Source organism: Pelophylax lessonae (genome assembly GCF_965119305.1).
Source record: "Pelophylax lessonae genome assembly, chromosome: 5".
NCBI classification, from domain to species: domain Eukaryota; kingdom Metazoa; phylum Chordata; class Amphibia; order Anura; family Ranidae; genus Pelophylax; species Pelophylax lessonae.
In genome coordinates this window covers 554,547,011-554,563,831 of record NC_138772.1, presented here as the reverse complement: position 1 = coordinate 554,563,831, position 16,821 = coordinate 554,547,011, and the positions used below count along the sequence as shown (strand labels likewise).

The following is a 16,821-nucleotide window of genomic DNA, read 5'->3' as shown; positions in this document are numbered from 1 at the left end:
CCCACCCCTGATCTACATCATTGCCCTAGGTTACTCTCTCTTGTATACTTCATCTGCTGTCCCCTACCACCTGTTACTATACATGATTGCTAAACCTATCTGCATACTACCTATCATCACCTACCACTCTCCTGAATATTACTACTGAGTGCTCACCATTTCTAACGCCTGTCTCTCACCTCTATACTATCATATACATCCTATCACTCCAGGAACATCATATTGAGTGTATGTATATTTGCATAAAACAGGCTGTGCACGGTGATGAGTCCTGAGAGTTGGATATGTTTGTTCAACACATCTCTACATGACTACTGAGTGTAATAATTCTGCAGCTGCAAATCCATTCACTAACAAAAAATGCAAGAGCGTTACAGCAGTATGGAGCCCCATGCCCTACAAGCGTGTTTGTATTCGGATGCGTGTATATGGGACTGGGTGGGTTTGTTTAAATTTTTTTTATTTTTTTTTTTATTTGACATTTTGAAAATCAGGTAAAAGTAAAAACATCCACCCAGATCACTATTTACATAAAAGTCAGGATTTCACTTTGCAAACCTGAAACAAGCTGTGAACTTATTTAACCTTTTCTGACTCCGGATGTGCCAGATACGTCCAAAGAGGTCAAATCCATACAAAACCCTCATCAAGGATAACGGTTTGGTATAGGTTTTTTTGGCCCCCCCTTATATTCCAAAACGGATCCTCATCTAGGATAAGGATAAGGGTCTGGTACAGATGTTGAGGGGAATCCAAAGTGCTTTGTTTACAAACATGTGATAGACCGACACAAAGTGGCACATAATTGTGAAGTGGAAGGAAAATGATAAATGATACAAATAAATCTGTGAAAAGTGTGACTGCATTTGTATTCACCCCCCGGAGTCAATACTTTGTAGAACCGCCTTTCCCTGCAATTACAGCTGCAAGTCTTTTTGGGGATGTCTCTATCAGCTTTGCACATCTAGAGAGGAACATTTCTGCCCATTCCTCTTTGTAAAATATCTCAAGCTCTGTCAGATTGGATGGAGAGCGTCTGTGAACAGAAATTTTCAAGTCTTGCCACAGATTCTCAATGTGATTTTGGTCTGAACTGTGACTGGGCCATTCTAACACATGAATATGCTTTGATGTAAACCATTCCATTGTAGCTCTGGCTGGATGTTTCGGGTCGTTGTCCTGCTGGAAGGTGAACTTCCGCCCCAGTCTCAAGTCTTTTGCAGACTCTAACAGGTTTTCTTCTAAGATTGTCCTGTATTTGGCTCCATCCATCTTCCCATCAACTCTGACCAGTTTCCCTGTCCCTGCTGAAGAAATTAATCCCCACAACATGATGCTGCCACCGCCATGTTTCACGGTGGGGATGGTGTGTTCAGGGTGATGTGCAGTGTTAGTTTTCCCCACACACAGCGTTTTGCTTTTAGGCCAAAAAAGTTCAATTTTGGTCTCATCTAAGCAGAGCTCCTTCTTCCACATGTTTGCTGTGTCCCCCACATGGCTTCTCCCAAACTGCAAACAGGACTTCTTATGGCTTTCTTCCACCAATGGCTTTCTTCTTCTCACTCTTCCATAAAGGGCAGATTTGTGGAGCGCACGACTAATAGTTGTCCTGTGGACAGATTCTCCCACCTGCGCTGTGGATCTCTGCAGCTCCTCCAGAGTTTCCATGGGCCTCTTGGCTGCTTCTCTGATGAATGCTCTCCTTGCCCGGCCGGTCAGTTTAGGTGGACAGTCATGTCTTGGTAGGGTTGCCTGGCCGGTCAGTTTAGGTGGACGGCCATGTCTTGGTAGGGTTGCAGTTGTGCCATACTCTTTCCATTTTCCCATGATGGATTGAACAGCGCTCCGTGAGATGTTCAAAGCTTGGGAGATTTTTTTTATAACCCAACCCTGCTTTACACTTCTCCACAACTTTATCCCTGACCTGTCTGGTGTGTTCCTTGGCCTTCATGATGTTGTTTGTTCACTAAGGTTCTCTAACAAACCTCTGAGGGCTTCACAGAATATTTGTATTTATACTGAGATTAAATTACACACAGGTGGACTCTACAGTGCCTTGCGAAAGTATTCGGCCCCCTTGAACTTTGCAACCTTTTGCCACATTTTAGGCTTCAAACATAAAGATATAAAACTGTAATTTTTTGTGAATAATCAACAACAAGTGGGACACAATCATGAAGTGGAACAAAATGTATTAGATATTTCAAACTTTGTTAACAAATAAAAAACTGAAAAATTGGGCGTGCGAAATTATTCAGCCCCCTTAAGTTAATACATTGTAGCGCCACCTTTTGCTGCGATTACAGCTGTAATTCGCTTTGGGTATGTCTCTATCAGTTTTGCACATTGAGAGACTGAAATTTTTGCCCATTCCTCCTTCCAAAATAGCTCGAGCTCAGTGAGGTTGGATGGAGAGCGTTTGTGAACAGCAGTTTTCAGTTCTTTCCACAGATTCTCAATTGGATTCAGGTCTGGACTTTGACTTGGCCATTCTAACACCTGGATATGTTTATTTGTAAACCATTCCATTGTAGATTTTGCTTTATGTTTTGGATCATTGTCTTGTTGGAAGACAAATCTCCGTCCCAGTAATCGCAGCAAAAGGTGGCGCTATAAAGGATTAACTTAAGGGGGCTGAGTAATTTTGCACGCCCAAATTTTTCAGTTTTTTATTTGTTAAAGAAGTTTGAAATATCCAATAAATTTCATTCCACTTCATGATTGTGTCCCATTTGTTGTTGATTCTTTAAAAAAAAATTACAGTTTTATATCTTTATGTTTGAAGCCTGAAATGTGTCAAAAGGTCGAAAAGTTCAAGGGGGCCGAATACTTTCGCAAGGCACTGCATTTACTAATTAGGTGACTTCTGAAGGCAATTGGTTCCACTAGATTTTAGTTAGGGGGTATCAGAGTAAAGGGGGGGGGGGGTGTGAAATTCAACCACACTTTTCACAGATTTATTTGTATAATTTATCATTTTCCTTCCACTTCACAATTATGGCCACTTTGTGTCGGTCTATCACATAAAATCCCAATAAAATACATTTATATTTTTGGTTGTAACATGACAAAATGTGGAAAATTTCAAGGGGTATGAATACTTTTTCAAGGCACTGTAATGTTACCATTTATGCTTCTTAAGCCCTGCTGATTTTGGCTTAACCAGTTCCCGCCTGGCCTATAGCAGATTTACGTCCGGGAAGGACACTCCTCCTTATGGGAGGACGTCATATTATGTCCTCCCGGTCACGCCGGCAATTGGTGGTGAGCCGACACAGCGCATCACTGATCAGGGTAGAGAGCCAATGACAAAGGCTCTTTACCATGTAAACCGCTGTGTCCAATCATTCCTAACTATGAATGCAGTACTGGGTGTGTTTTACCTGTATTTCACAGATTTATAATTGTTTAATGAATAATAGTGACCATAAACATTATCTGATGTGTGATTTCTCTCAGGTGATGAAGAACTGCACAGCCGTGTATTCTGGAACCAGACCGGACAAGGCTGAGCTCAGCTGTCAGACATTGGACCCTCCAGTAAGTCTTCCCTCCTCTTCCTCCCGTGTGTTCTCAGCATACTTCCTCTATTCATGGTGGATTCATTGGGGTTTATTTAGAAATAAAAATGCGGTGTGAATGCCTAAAGATTAGCACAGCACTCACAAATATTTATTCATTTTTATTTATTTCAGGTACTTATATAGCGCTGTCAATTTACGCAGCGCTTTACGTATACATTGCAGATTCACATCAGTCCCTGCCCTCAAGGAGCTTACAATCTAAGGTCCCTAACTCACATACATACATAGTAGGGTAAATTTTATACAGGATCCAATTAACCTACCAGCATGTCTTTGGAGTGTGGGAGGAAGCCGGAGTTACATAGTTACATAGTTACATAGTTAGTGAGGCTGAAAAAAGACACAAGTCCATCCAGTTCAACCTATGATGTGTGTGTGTTTGCTTTTAACCGTACATTGTATACCCCTGTATGTTGTACATTGTATACCCCTGTATGTTGTGGTCTTTAAGGTGTCCATCCAATAGTTTTTTTAAACTATCAAGGCTCCCCGCTGATACGACTGCTTGTGGAAGAGAATTCCACATCCTTACCGCTCTTACAGTGAAGAACCCCTTACGCACTTTAAGGTTAAACCGCCTTTCCTCTAGTTTTAGTGAGTGGCCACGTGTCTTATTGTATCTCCTATCTCTGAATAGTTTGTTCCTTATGCTAGGGTCGCCAGTACAGTATTTGTACATTGATATCATATCCCCCCTCAATCGTCTCTTCTCCAGAGAGAATAAGTTCAGTGCTTGTAGTCTTTCCTCATAGCTGATGTCCTCCATTCCCCTAATTATTTTTGTTGCCCTTCTCTGGACTTTCTCCAGTTCCAGCACATCCTTCCTGAGGACCGGTGCCCAGAACTGGACAGCATACTCCAGATGTGGCCGGACCAGAGTTTTGTAGAGTGGAAGAATAATCTCTTTATTTCTGGAGTGAATCCCCTTTTTTATACATCCCAGTATTCTGTTGGCTTTGCTTGCAGCGGCTTGGCATTGCATGCCACTTCCAAGCTTGTTGTCTACCAGTACCCCCAAGTCCCTTTCCATCCTAGACTCACCCAGAGGTTCCCCCCCTAGTGAGTAGCTTGCTTTCTGGTTACTGGCCCCCAAGTGCATTACTTTACATTTTTCTACATTAAACCTCATCTCCATGTAGTTGCCCACCCCGTTATTTTGTTCAGGTCCGCTTGCAAGGTTTCCACATCCTGCATAGAAGATATTGGCATGCTTAGTTTAGTATCATCCGCAAATACTGAGATTGTACTAGATATCCCCTCCTCTAGATCATTTATGAATAAATTAAACAGGATTGGTCCCAGGACAGAACCCTGGGGGACCCCACTTTCCACACCCGCCCAATCCGAGTACTCCCCATTAATCACCACCCTCTGGACTCTCCCCTGGAGCCAGTTCTCTATCCAGGTACTCACCTTATGATCCATACCTACCTTCCTTAGTTTGTATAGTAAGCGTTTGTGGGGAACGGTGTCAAAGGCCTTTGCAAAGTCCAGATACACCACATCCACAGGCTTACCTTTATCTAAGTGGCAGCTCACTTCATCGTAGAAGGTTAATAGATTGGTTTGGCATGAACGATTTTTCATGAATCCATGCTGATTACTACTTATAATACCGTTTTCATTACTAAAGTCTTGTATGTGGTCCCTTATCATCCCCTCCAAAATTTTGCAGACTACTGATGTTAGGCTGACCGGCCTATAGTTACCCGGGATATATCTCGGCCCCTTTTTAAATATTGGTACCACGTTGGCTTTTTTCCCTATCAGCTGGCACCATACCTGTCTGTAAACTATCCTTAAAGATCAAGAATAATGGTCTGGCAATCACCTGGCTGAGCTCATTAAGAACCCTTGGGTGCAAGCCATCCGGTCCCGGGGATTTATTTATGTTAAGTTTCTCTAGTTTAGCTCTAAGTCTATCTTCTGTTAGCCATGGCGGCACTTCCTGAGGTGTATTATTTAGTTCGGCCTTACAAGCAGGGTTCGTGTAGCCCCCCGATTCCTTTGTGAAGACTGAAGAAAATAAATTATTTAACACTTCCGCCTTTTCTCTGTCCTCAGTGGCCATTTTTCCTTTATCATCTTTTATGGGGCCAATGTGTTCTGGCCTCACTTTCTTACTGTTTATATACTTAAAGAACTTCTTGGGGTTCTTTTTACTCTCCTCCGCTATATGTCTCTCGTGTTCTATTTTAGCCGCCCTGATTTCATCTTTACATTTCTTATTACACTCTTTGTAGTGCTTAAATGCTGCCAATGACCCCTCAGTCTTGTATTTTTTGAAGGCCTTTTCTTTAGCTCTAATATACATTTTTATGTTGGAGTTTAGCCACCCAGGGTTTAGTTTTGCTCTTTTAAATTTATTTCCCTGTGGAATGCACTGGCCCACCCCCTTGTTAAGTATGCTCTTGAAGCACTCCCATTTTTCCTCCGTGTTCTTTGTTCCCAGGGTTCTATCCCATTTGATATTTTCTAGCAGCGAGCGCAGTTTAGGGAAATTGGCTCTTTTGAAATTCAGTGTCCTTATATTACCCTTGTGTTTCCTATTCCTGTAATTAATACTGAAACCAATTACGGAGTACCCGGAGGAAACCCACGCAGGCACAGAGAGAACATGCAAATTCCAGGCAGGTAGTGTCGTGGTTGGGATTTGAACCACTACACCACTGTCTCCGGGATCTGTCTAATATGTGAAATTTCTATGATCATCAGCCCCATCTAGTGGCCATTAAGCTGTATTTTCCTGACTGCTGTACTTAGGAAAAAAAATGCAACTGTGCCCACTAGTGCAACCTACCAGTGCCCACCAGCGTCACCAACCAGTGCAGATCAGTGCAACATATCAGTGCCCACCAGTGCCACCTATCAATGCCCAACAGTGCCACCATTGCCCACCAGCGCCACCTACCAGTGCAGGTCAGTGTCACCTATCAGTGCCTACCAGTGCCACCTATCAATGCCAATCAGTGCCCCATCATCAGTGCTGCCAATCAGTGTCACCTACCAGTGCCTATCATTGCCCATCAGTGCCATGCATCAGTGCCACCTATCAGTGCCCATCAGTGCCACCTAGTGTCACCCATCAATATCCATCGGTGACGCCCATCAGTGCCCCCCATCAGTACCCATCAGTGCCACCTATTAGTGCCCATCAGTGCCACCTATCAGTGCCACCTATTATTTCCCTTCAGTGATACCCATCAGTGCCACCCACCTTATCACCAGTGCAGCCTATCAGTGCCCATCAGTGCAGTCTATCGGTGCCCATCAGTGCAGCCTATCAGTGCCGCCTCATCATTGGCCATCAGTGCAGCCTCATCAGCGCACATAAACGAAGGAGAAAAATTACCTGTTTGCAAAATTTTAAAACAAGTTATAAAAACTGTTTTTTTTTTTTGTTTTTGTTTCTCAAAATTTTCAGTCTTTTTTTGTTTGTTCAGCAAAAAAAAAAAAAAAAAACCCCAGTAGAGAATAAATACCACTAAAAGAAAGCTCTATTTGTTTGAAAAAAATGATAAAAATGTGTTGCATGAACGCGCAATTTACATTCAAAGTGCGACAGCGCTGAAAGCTGAGCATTGGCCTGGGCAGGAGGGGGGTTTAAGTGCCCAGTAGGGAAGTGGTTAAAAAATCTGGTAGTCACCTTTTACTACCTGTCATCATTTAAATGTCACACTCATGTTAAAATGACAAAAAGAGCCAAGCACCCCCATCCCCCATAATGTGAAATCCAAACTATGAAATGAAGTCAATGCACTCACGTGAAATGATAAATAACAGAGCTGTGCACAGAAATCCCACTCAGGAACGACATGGGGACCCTTTCGGAAACATGCATTCAGCTCCTCCCTACGTGTTTCGTCAGAGTTGACGTCATTGGGGGCCCCATTTTTTTGGCCCATTTTCACACAGCAAATGTACCAGAAGTTTTGCTGGGCGAATAGCTATGCATTTTTTATTTTATAAATACACCCCTTTAACCACTTCCTGCCCTTAGGACATCATGTATCATCCTGGATTTTCAGCGGCTACACCAGGATGATGTCTACAGCTACAGGCATCATCCTGGTATCTTTTTTTTCTGGCAGCGATGTACTTTTATGTAAAAGCAATCCTACTTAGCCACTGGATTGATTTTACAAGAGGCATTGGGGCAAGAGGAGGTCCCCCCCCCCCTTATCGCCACCTCCCGGTGCCTTTCTGGACTCTCTCTTCCCACCGGTTCCGTTGGCTTTAGCATGTGGAAGTATGAATATCCCTTAAGCCACACTCTGAAGCAAGCCCACTCATGATGGAATGTGGGATCCCACCAGGCCACGCCCCAATGCGTTTTGCTCTGCCCCTCGGAGCTTAAACATGGGGTCATCACCAGGACAAGGGGTGGGCAGGAGGGATGGCTGCCCTGGGTGTGTGGTATCATGTGAAGTGGGGGGCGCCACGAGGAGAACGGGGGGGATTTGTGTTGGAAGGGGTTACCATCTAGGGCGATCAAAGGGTTGACTGTGTGCCTAGCCAGTGTTTTTGGGTTTACTGTGCGGTGCTTTTACTAAAGGATGTGCTTTGCAGGGAAACAAAATCCAGAAAATCCCAGCTGATAGGACAGAGCTCTGCATTGTCTCCTCGCTGATCAGCGGGTGCCAGCAGACATCCATTGGCCGGCACCCACTAATTGGCGGATGTCAGCAGACATCCATTGGCCGGCACCCACTAATTGGCGGGTGTCAGCAGACATCCATTGGCTGGCACCCACTAATTGGTGGGTGTCAGCAGACATCCATTGGCTGGCACCCACTGATCAGCGGGTACCAGCAGACATCCATTGGTCGTCACCCACTGATCGGCCTCTGCTGTGACTAATTACAGCAGAAGAAGCAAGCTGGTGGCTGTGAGTCGCAGTGTGCTTTCTGAATGGCCCCGTCGCCTTCTGGGACACACATAGGTCCCAGAAGGCAGCAGGGGGGAAAGAAGGAGGGGCCGATGCAGGAAATGACGTACCTCACCGCGGCAGGGTTAGGACGGAAGTACAGCTATGTACACTAGAAGAGGTACATAACATAGAAAAAAAAAATTATATATATATATATATATATATCCAAAAATGAGGGGGGGGGGGGTGCGGGGAGGGAGGGGTGGTCTTTTGTTTAAGACCTAGACTTATTTTTGGGTGGAACTCCGCTTTAACCACTTAAGCCCTGGAAGATTTACCCCCTTTTATGACCAGGCCATTTTCTGTGATTCGCAACTGCATTTTATTTAATTGACATTTGTGCGGTCGTGCGACGCTGTACCTAAAAAAAATTGATTGTCCTTTATTTCCCACAAACAGAGCTTTTTTTTTTTTTGGTATTTGATCACCTCCACAGTTTTTATTTTTTGCGCTATAAACAAAAAAGACCGACAATTTTGAAAAAAAAAGTATATATTTTTTTACTTTCTGCTATAGGAAAAAAAATTTAGAAATCACATTTCCTCATCAATTTAGGCCAATATGTATTGGTCAGAGTGAGAGCAATAATTCCAGCACTAGACCTCCTCTGCAACTCTCAACTGGTAACCATTAAAATATTTTAAAGTGTCGTCTATGGACTGTTTGTCGCTATTCCACGAGTGTGCGCAATTTTAAACGCAAACATGTTAGGTATCGATTTACTCGGCATAACATCATCTTTCACAATATAAAACCAAAATTGGGCTATTTTTACTGTTTCATTTTTTAAAAATTCACTGAAGTGTATTTTTTCCCAAAAAATTGCGTTTGAAAGACTGCTGCACAAAAAACGAGTGATATAAAATATTGCAACAACCGACATTTTATTCTCCAGAGTCTTTGCTAAAAGAAAAAAATAAAGGGGGGGGAGTCCATAGTGGAGAAGGATCTGGGGGAATCCATAGCGGAGAAGGATCTGGGGGAATCCATAGTGGAGAAGGATCTGGGGGAATCCATAGCGGAGAAGGATCTGGGGGAATCCATAGCGGAGAAGGATCTGGGGGAATCCATAGTGGAGGAGAATCTGGGGGAATCCATAGCGGAGAAGTATCTGGGGGAATCCATAGCGGAGAAGGATCTGGGGAAATCCATAGCGGAGAAGGATCTGGGGGAATCCATAGCGGAGAAGGATCTGGGGGAATCCATAGTGGAGGAGGATCTGGGGGAATCCATAGTGGAGGAGGATCTGGGGGAGTCCATAGTGGAGAAGGATCTGGGGGAATCCATAGCGGAGAAGGATCTGGGGGAATCCATAGCGGAGAAGGATCTGGAGGAATACATAGTGGAGGAGGATCTGGGGGAATCCATAGCGGAGAAGGATCTGGGGGAGTCCATAGCGGAGAAGGATCTGGGGGAGTCCATAGCGGAGAAGGATCTGGGGGAGTCCATAGCGGAGAAGGATCTGGGGGAGTCCATAGCGGAGAAGGATCTGGGGAAATCTATAGCGGAGAAGGATCTGGGGAAATCTATAGCGGAGAAGGATCTGGGGGAATCCATAGCGGAGAAGGATCTGGGGAAATCTATAGCAGAGCAGGATCTGGGGAAATCCATAGTGGAGAAGGATCTGGGGGAATCCATAGCGGAGCAGGATCTGGGGGAATCCATAGTGGAGAAGGATCTGGGGGAATCCATAGCGGAGAAGGATCTGGGGGAATCCATATCGGAGAAGGATCTGGGGGAGTCCATAGTGGAGTAGGATCTGGGGGAATCCATAGCGGAGAAGGATCTGGGGGAATCTATAGCGGAGCTGGATCTGGGGGAATCCATAGTGGAGGAGGATCTGGGGGAATCCATAGCGGAGAAGGATCTGGGGGAATCCATAGCGGAGAAGGATCTGGGGGAGTCCATAGTGGAGTAGGATCTGGGGGAATCCATAGCGGAGAAGGATCTGGGGGAATCTATAGCGGAGCTGGATCTGGGGGAATCCATAGTGGAGGAGGATCTGGGGGAATCCATAGCGGAGCAGGAATTGGGGGAATCCATAGCGGAGAAGTATCTAGGGGAATCCATAGCGGAGAAGGATCTGGGGGAATCCATAGCGGAGAAGGATCTGGGGGAATCCATAGCGGAGAAGGATCTGGAGGAATCCATAGCGGAGAAGGATCTGGGGAAATCCATAGCTGAGAAGGATCTGGGTGTTCTGGGAGATCATAAGCTTAATAATAGCATGCAATGCCAAGCTGCTGTTTCCAAAGCAAGCAAAGTCCTTTCTTGTATTAGGAGAGGCATGAACCCCAGTGAGAGAGATATCATTTTGCCCCTGTATAAATCATTAGTAAGACCTCATCTGGAATATGCAGTTCAGTTTTGGGCTCCAGTTCTTAAAAAGGATATCGGGGAACTGGAGAGAGTGCAGAGAAGGGCAACCAAACTGATAAGAGGCATGGAGGTGCTCAGCTATGAGGAAAGATTAGAGGGACTAAATGTATTCTCTTTTGAGAAGAGGAGATTAAGGGGGGGATATGATCACCATGTATAAATACATAGGGGGGATATGATCACCATGTATAAATACATAAGAGGGGATATGATCTCCATGTATAAATACATAAGGGGGGGGGGTATGATTATCATGTATAAATACATAAGGGGTACATATAGTGAACTTGGTGTTGAGTTGTTCACTTTAAGGTCATCACAGAGGACAGGGGGCGCTCTTTACGTCTAGAGGAAAAGAGATTTAGTCTCTAAATATGGAAAGGTTTCTTCACAGTAAGAGCTGTGAAAATGGGGAATAGACTCCCTCCAGAGGTGGTTCTGGCCAGCTCAGTAGATTGCTTTAAAAAGGCCTGGATTCTTTCCTGGGTGTACATAATATAAATGGGTATTAATATTTATAGGTAAAGTGGATCCAGGGAATATCCGATTGCCTCTCGGCGGATCAGGAAGGAATTTTTTCCCCTTCTGGAGTAAATTGGATCATTCTTTACTGGGTTTTTCACCTTCCTCTGGATCAACTGAATTGTGTATATGGGATTGTATGGTTGGGTTTTCTTTACTGTTTTTTTTTATTATTGGTTGAGCCAGAAGGACATGTAACATATATCTATATACAGTGGGGATTGAAAGTTTGGGCACCCCAGGTAAAAATTTGTATTAATGTGCATAAAGAAGCCAAGGAAAGATGGAAAAATCCCCAAAAGGCATCAAATTACAGATTAGACATTCTTATAATATGTCAACAAAAGTTAGATTTTATTTCCATCATTTACACTTTCAAAATTACAGAAAACAAAAAAATGGTGTCTGCAAAAGTTTGGACACCCTGCAGAATTTATAGCATGCACTGCCCCCTTTGCAAGGCTGAGACCTGCCAGTGTCATGGATTGTTCTCAATCATCATCTGGGAAGACCAGGTGATGTCAATCTCAAAGGTTTTAAATGCCCAGACTCATCTGGCCTTGCCCCAACAATCAGCACCATGGGATCTTCTAAGCAGTTGTCTAGAAAACTGAAAATAGTTGACGCTCACAAAGCTGGAGAAGGCTATAAGAAGATAGCAAAGCGTTTTCAGATGTCAATATCCTCTGTTCGGAATGTAATTAAGAAATGGCAGTCATCAGGAACAGTGGAAGTTAAAGCAAGATCTGGAAGACCAAGAAAAATATCAGACAGAACAGCTCGCAGGATTGTGAGAAAAACAATTCAAAACCCACGTTTGACCGCACGATCCCTCCAGAAAGATCTGGCAGACACTGGAGTTGTGGTACACTATTCCACTATAAAGAGATACTTGTACAAATATGGTCTTCATGGAAGAGTCATCAGAAGAAAACCTCTTCTACGTCCTCACCACAAAAATCAGCGTTTGAACTTTGCAAATGAGCATATAGACAAGCCTGATGCATTTTGGAAACAAGTTCTGTGGACCGATGAGGTGAAAATTGAACTTTTTGGCCGGAATGAGCAAAGTTACGCTTGGAGAAGAAGGGGCACAGAATTTAATGAAAAGAACCTCTGTCCAACTGTTAAGCATGGGGGTGGATCAATCATGCTTTGGGGTTGTATTGCAGCCAGTGGCACAGGGAACATCTCACGAGTAGAAGGAAAAATGGATTCAATAAAATTTCAGCAAATTTTGAATGGTAACTTGATGCCATCTGTGAAAAAGCTGAAGTTAAAGAGAGGATGGCTTCTACAAATGGATAATGATCCTAAACACACCTCGAAATCCACGGGGGATTACATCAAGAGGCGTAAACTGAAGGTTTTGCAATGGCCTTCACAATCTCCTGACCTCAACATAATTGAAAATCTATGGATAGACCTTAAAAGAGCAGTGCGTGACAGACAGCCCAGAAATCTCAAAGAACTGGAAGACTTTTGTAAGGAAGAATGGGCAAAGATACCTCAAACAAGAATTGAAAGACTCTTGGCTGGCTACAAAAAGCATTTACAAGCTGTGATACTTGCCAAAGGGGGCAGTACAAGATATTAACTCTGCAGGGTGCCCAAACTTTTGCAGACGCCATTTTTTTGTTTTCTGTTATTTTGAAAGTGTCAGTGATGGAAATAAAATCGAACTTTTGTTGACATATTATAAGAATGTCTAATCTGTAATTTGATGCCTTTTGGAGATTTTTCCATCTTTCCTTGGCTTCTTTATGCACATTAATACAAATTTTTACTTGGGGCGCCCAAACTTTTGATCCCCACTGTATCCACTCCTTCTGGCTCAACCAATAAAAAACAAAAAAAAAAAAACTGTAAAGAAAACCCAACCATACAATCCCATATACACAATTCAGTTGATATATATATATATATATATATATATATATATATATATATATATATATATATATATATATATATATATATATATATACATATATATACACACATTTTTTTATATATATATATATATATATATATATATATATATATATATATATATATTATATAGATAGATATAAATATATATATATATATATATTTTTTTTTTTTTTTTTTTAATGTTTGGGGGTTCTAAGTAATTTTCTAGCAAAAAAATACTGATTTTAGCAAGCAAGAAGTGTCAGAAATAGGCTTGGTCCTAAAATTAAATGGTTAAAGTAAATTGTATCCAAAAAAATTTGTATTTAAACAAACTGCTGCGCAAATACCATGTGACATAAAAAAAAAAAATGACAACACCCACCATTTTATTCTCTAGGGCTTTTGCTTTTAAAAAAAAAAGATATAATATTTGGGGGTTCTGAGTAATTTTCTAGCACAAACATGATTTTTACATGTAGGAGAGGAATGTCGGGATTGGCTCGGTAGGGAGGTAGATAATTTTTATTTCATCCCTGAATTCTTAAAACAGCCAATGATCCTTCTCTCCTCAGGCCTCCAGCCTCCCGCCGACCGCATCAGAAAGAACCGATGAAGACAAATCCAGCGAGAGTCATCACAAGGCCGAATTTATCAAATCCGGGAAAAAGAATGAGACGACTTTCCTGGATATCATGGGGGGCAAAGAACCGACGTGGAATCACATTGCAGCCTCGTGCCTCAAGTGCATATTTGACGAGCTTCCCAAGACAAAGAAATAAAAAGCATTATATGATTTTATTTTGTATTTTTATTATATATGATATATTTTGATGCTATCGGAATTTAATAATTTTTTAATAATTATTTTGTACGTATTTTTAAAGTAGAACTATAGGCAAACATTTTTTTTTTTTTTTTAGATTTGGATAGAGTAAGGAGAGGGTTATAACCCCTGTATGATTTTTTTTTTTTTTCACCATCTGTGTCCCATTGCGGAAATTTCCCTTCACTTCCTGTCCCATAGCCAAAACAGGAAGTGAGAGGAAATTGCTGCAAATTAGGGGAATTTCTTGGGGACCCCCCAGTTAACCAGAAATTGTGTCCCCATTGTAAGATTTCCCCCTCTATTAATTTTCTGGGGACAACCCAAACTTTCACTTTCAATGATAATGGTAAACAGGACAAATAGAGAGGGGGGAATCCCCCTAATGGGGACACAGACAGCAATAAACACCTGACAGGGGTTCTTATCCTTCCCCACTCCTAATCCAAAAACTAAAAAAAAAAGTTTTGCCTTTAGTTCTACTTTTAAGTTGAAGCTTATGGATGTCATGAAAAATATTTTATTGTGTTTTGATTTTGCCTAAAAAAATAAATAAAAAAATATATTATTATTATTTTCTTGCATGGTGAAATTATTTCTTTACCAAAAGAGAACCGGTCATCTAGAAAATAAAATTATAGGCTTGTAGTACATCGCCATTTAGATAACATTACACGCCTCCTCTATGTCCAGATTAACCAGTTGCCGACCGCCCGCTGCACGAACCAACATAGTACTACGTCGGTCGCGAGTGTGATTCCTTGGGGGGACAGGTGCCGGCACTGTGCTTCTGCCTCGACTAGGCAATGGGGATGCTAATGCACGGGGTAGGCGGCTCCGTTTGCCGCCTGACACCCGCGATCGCTCCCCGCTGAGATAGAAGGACGGTCGGCTGTTGTAAACACAGCCGACCGTTCTTCTCCCTGGAATGATCACAGAGCGCCTGTGATCCTTCTATATAGGATCACAGGTCTCTATGATCATTTCACAAGCCCCCCCCCCACCACAGTTAGAAAACACCCCCTAGGCACACACTTAACCCTTTGATCACCCCTAGGTTAACCCCTTCCCTGTTAGTGTCATTATTACAGTAACAGTGCATAGTTTTAGCTCTGATTACTGTAGTAATGTCACTGGTCGCCCCAAAAGTGTCAAAAATGTCAGTTAGGGGTCCGATCTGTCCGCCGCAATGTCGCAGTCCCGATAAAAATTGCTGATCGCCGCCATTACTAGTAAAAAAAAAAATTATATAAATCTTTCCTCTACAATGTAGACTTGATAACTTTTGTGCAAACCAATCAAAATACGCTTATTGGGATTTTTTTCTACCAAAAAAAATGTAGCAGAAAACAAATTGGCCTAAAATGATGAAAAAATTTTATTTTTTTATTTTTTGGGAATGTTATATAGCAGAAAGTGAAAAATATTGTTTTTTTTTTTTTTTCGCGATTCAGGACTGCATTACTTTAACAGACAATTGCGCGATCGTTGCGACGCTGTACCCAAATAAGATTGATGTCCTTTTTTCCCCACAAACAGAGCTTTCTTTTGGTGGTATTTGATCACCTGTGCGATTTTTATTTTTTGCGCTATAAACAAAAATAGAGCGACAATTCAGAAAAAAACAAAAATAAATTAAAAAAAACAATATTTTTCACATTCTGCTATATAACATTCCCAAAAAAAAAAAAAAAATTTGCACTATAAACACAAAAAGCGACAGTTCTGGGAAAAATATATATTTTTTTTACATTCTGCCATAAAACATTCCCAAAAAAAAAACCCAATAAGCGAATTTTGATTGGTTTGCATAAAAGTTATCGCGTCTACAAACCAGGGGAAAGATTTCTGTCATTTTTATTTATTTATTTATTTTACTAGTGAAAGCGGCGATCAGCGATTTTTAGCAGGACCGAGACATTGCGCCGCCCATTCTAATTTAATGCCCTCCTGAGTCCTGACCCTGACCTACTAAAGTAACATAAGAAATCTGTTTTTGCTTTAATATCTACCTTCAGGGCCGGATTAAGAGCATCATGGGCCTGGTGCTGAAGATTTTGGTGGGCCTTTTTATGGAAATAAATAAAATAAAAAGCAAACAATTTTTTTGCTAAGGAAGGGAGAATGGGTACCTGTCAAATCTAGGTACCCGCTTCCTCCAAAAAAAGGACATGCCAAATGTGGCATATCAGGGGGTCAGGAGGCCTTAAAGCAGAAGTTCCACTTTTGGGTGGAACTCCACTTTAAACAGAATCTTAGGCTCGCCATACACCATACAATTTTCTGTCCAATTTTCTTGAAATTTACCTTCAACTATGTAGTACAAAGGCCTGCCTAATTAGATACAAGTGAATGTGTTGTTTAGCTTTGACCTCACATTATGTGGTTTGTGGTAAATCTAACAGAAAATTGTACAACAAAAATTGAACATGTATGGCCAGCCTAATGCCCCATACACACGTGCAGATTATCTGCAGACTTTTGTCTGCAGACTTACCTTTTCTATGTAGTGCAAGGGCCTGCCGGATTGCATACAAATTGAAAGTGTTTAGGTTTGACCTCATATTATATGGTTTTGGTAAGTCTGCAGACAAAAGTCTGCAGATAATCTGCATGTGTGTATGGGGCATAAGTCACTATATACACTGGACACTCCTGCCAAAGTC

At 42.1% G+C, this 16,821-nt stretch overlaps 1 protein-coding gene across 2 annotated transcripts in view; it reads left to right on the top strand.

Moving 5' to 3' along the window:
- Positions 1-14,255, top strand: part of LOC309555340 (neutrophilic granule protein-like) — a 92,798-nt gene extending 78,543 nt beyond the window's left edge. For both annotated transcript variants that reach the window (XM_082257299.1, XM_082257298.1), the window contains exons 3-4: positions 3,460-3,540; positions 13,905-14,255. In XM_082257299.1, coding sequence (XP_082113425.1) covers positions 3,460-3,540; positions 13,905-14,111 — 288 coding nt within the window. In that variant the 3' untranslated portion in view covers positions 14,112-14,255. The remainder of the gene's footprint in view (positions 1-3,459; positions 3,541-13,904) is intronic.
- Positions 14,256-16,821: the final 2,566 nt, after the last annotated feature.